Here is a 2,162-nt window from a genome sequence, read left to right as displayed (position 1 = left end):
AAGGGATGAAGGTGGGAGAGGAGATAGAAAGAAGAGAAAGGAAGGATTTCCTCTGAGCGATATACATAAGGTTACTACTCCTTCTGAGATTAATGTTAGCATTGCATGCATTTAGCATTGCAGTTTTTAGGATGATCCTCGTGTAATAATTTTAGTAAAATCTACCATAGACAAGAAAAAGATGTGATTATTAATATATAAATACTGTAATCAAGAAGCAACTAACTATAAACGTACAGTAGATAAAAGTTTAACATTATTAGTTGATTATTAATATAGATTCTTGAATACCATTAAACTATGAAATCATGAATAAACTAAGAAACTTGTCTCTTAGTTTATTCATATTTAAAATCTAGAAGAAAAAATAAGTATTAATAAGTAATAATAATTTAAAAATTTTTATTACAGGATCATGCAATACACAAGTGTAATCACGAACTCTACAGATTCGCCTTCTACAGAATCATCAAGTATTACCATAAAAATCCTTGTTGGCATTATCCTCTGTCTCATAATATTTCTTTCTATAACAGGAAATATTCTAGTTTGTATTGCTATATGCACCGATCGTCGTCTTAGGAAATTGGGTAATTTATTTCTAGTGTCCTTGGCTGTCGCAGATTTATTTGTGGCGGCGTTAGTGATGACCTTTGCAGTTGCAAACGATTTAATGGAGTATTGGGTATTTGGACAGCAGTTCTGTGACACTTGGACAGCGTTTGATGTTATGTGTTCTACAGCTTCTATTCTTAATTTATGTGCCATCAGTCTCGACCGATATATACATATTAAAGATCCGTTGAGGTACACTCGGTGGATGACAAAAAAAGTTGTTCTACTGAGTATAGTCGCTATATGGTTATTATCGGTATTGGTATCGTTTCTACCTATTTCTCTTGGTTGGCATAAACCAAAGAACCAAATTCAAAAAACTATCGAAGAGAAACCCGTTTGTGCATTAGAATTGACAGCGTTATATGCTGTAGTATCATCTGTTATTAGCTTTTACGTTCCATGCATTGTAATGGTTGCTTTGTACAGTAGATTATATTATTATGCGAGAAAACATGTTGAAAGTATTAGAGCTGTGACCAAAATTACTCCATGTGATCAAATAAACAATCCAACAAGATCACTCAGCCATAGCTCTCATGTTACGACTGATCACAAAGCAGCCATTACACTGGGTATCATTATGGGTTCGTTTTTAGTGTGTTGGATGCCATTCTTCTGTATCAACATTGTCGCTGGATTTTGTAAAACATGTATTTCTGACGACGTCTTCAAGACACTTACGTGGCTGGGATATTGTAACTCTGCTTTAAATCCAGTTATTTATAGTATTTTTAACACGGAATTCCGTGATGCGTTTAGAAAAGTATTAGTTACGTATTTCCATACTGACTGTTGTTCCGTGAGTAGATGTCGTTCCTACCATAAATCAAGAAAGAGTCGAACCTGCGATGGAAAACTGTATATGGCACCTTCCGGTTTTAATCAAAGAACGGATGATCCGTTGAAAGAAACAAATGGTGACAGTACACAAATATAACATTTGCAAAGAAAATATTTGAGAATATTTTCGAAATTATTGTCATAATTAATTAATTAGCTAAGTAATTATTGTGTTTAAGCCATGATGAAACCCACCGACATTTTTCGTTTTCAATCATTTTAAACGATGTTAATAATTATAATTTACATGTTACGACAATCAACAAAAATACGAACGAACTGTTTTTACATTAATGTTCGGCAACAATGAATAAATAAATAAAAACAACAAAATATATTTCATGTATTTCAAAAATAAAAAATTATAATAGACACTGTTATTTAATTTAGTTTTAATAAATATCTGTTCGATTAGTTTATTAAAACTGTATAAGAATAAATTTGAGTTTGGTTTAAAAAGAAAAAGAAAACATTGTATGTTACAAAGCATTTATATATTAAAGTAATATGTTATTTCTATTCATAAAGTGGGATATAAAAATATTTCTTATTTGAAGATTTTACAGTTATCTTGACTAATATATGAAAACTGCTGGGTGGCGCAGACGAAGTACTGTCTATAACTCTAGAAATTATGAAAGGTACATCTCTACCATCCAGGAAGAACGGGTCTGATACTAACCTTCACCATATCTCTCCGCGTG

The 2,162-nt window shown here is 31.9% G+C and overlaps 1 protein-coding gene across 1 annotated transcript; it reads left to right on the top strand.

Moving 5' to 3' along the window:
- The first annotated feature begins 415 nt into the window (after positions 1-415).
- On the top strand, positions 416-1,754 carry LOC136975490 (dopamine receptor 1-like). Its single transcript, XM_067270551.1, has one exon. The coding sequence runs from the start codon at positions 416-418 to the stop codon at positions 1,553-1,555; it is 1,140 nt and encodes a 379-aa protein (XP_067126652.1). The 3' UTR covers positions 1,556-1,754.
- The last annotated feature ends 408 nt before the right edge of the window (positions 1,755-2,162 follow it).

This window comes from Centruroides vittatus, unplaced genomic scaffold (genome assembly GCF_030686945.1).
Source record: "Centruroides vittatus isolate TY-2023 unplaced genomic scaffold, ASM3068694v2 contig_371, whole genome shotgun sequence".
NCBI classification, from domain to species: Eukaryota; Metazoa; Arthropoda; class Arachnida; order Scorpiones; family Buthidae; genus Centruroides; species Centruroides vittatus.
The sequence above is the reverse complement of the archived record's forward strand: the minus strand, read 5'-3'. Positions and strand labels throughout refer to the sequence as shown.

What these genes read in the sequence shown, in the direction of transcription:
- LOC136975490 (XM_067270551.1), top strand. Translation starts at nt 416, where the DNA reads ATGCAATACACAAGTGTAATCACGAACTCTACAGATTCGCCTTCTACA.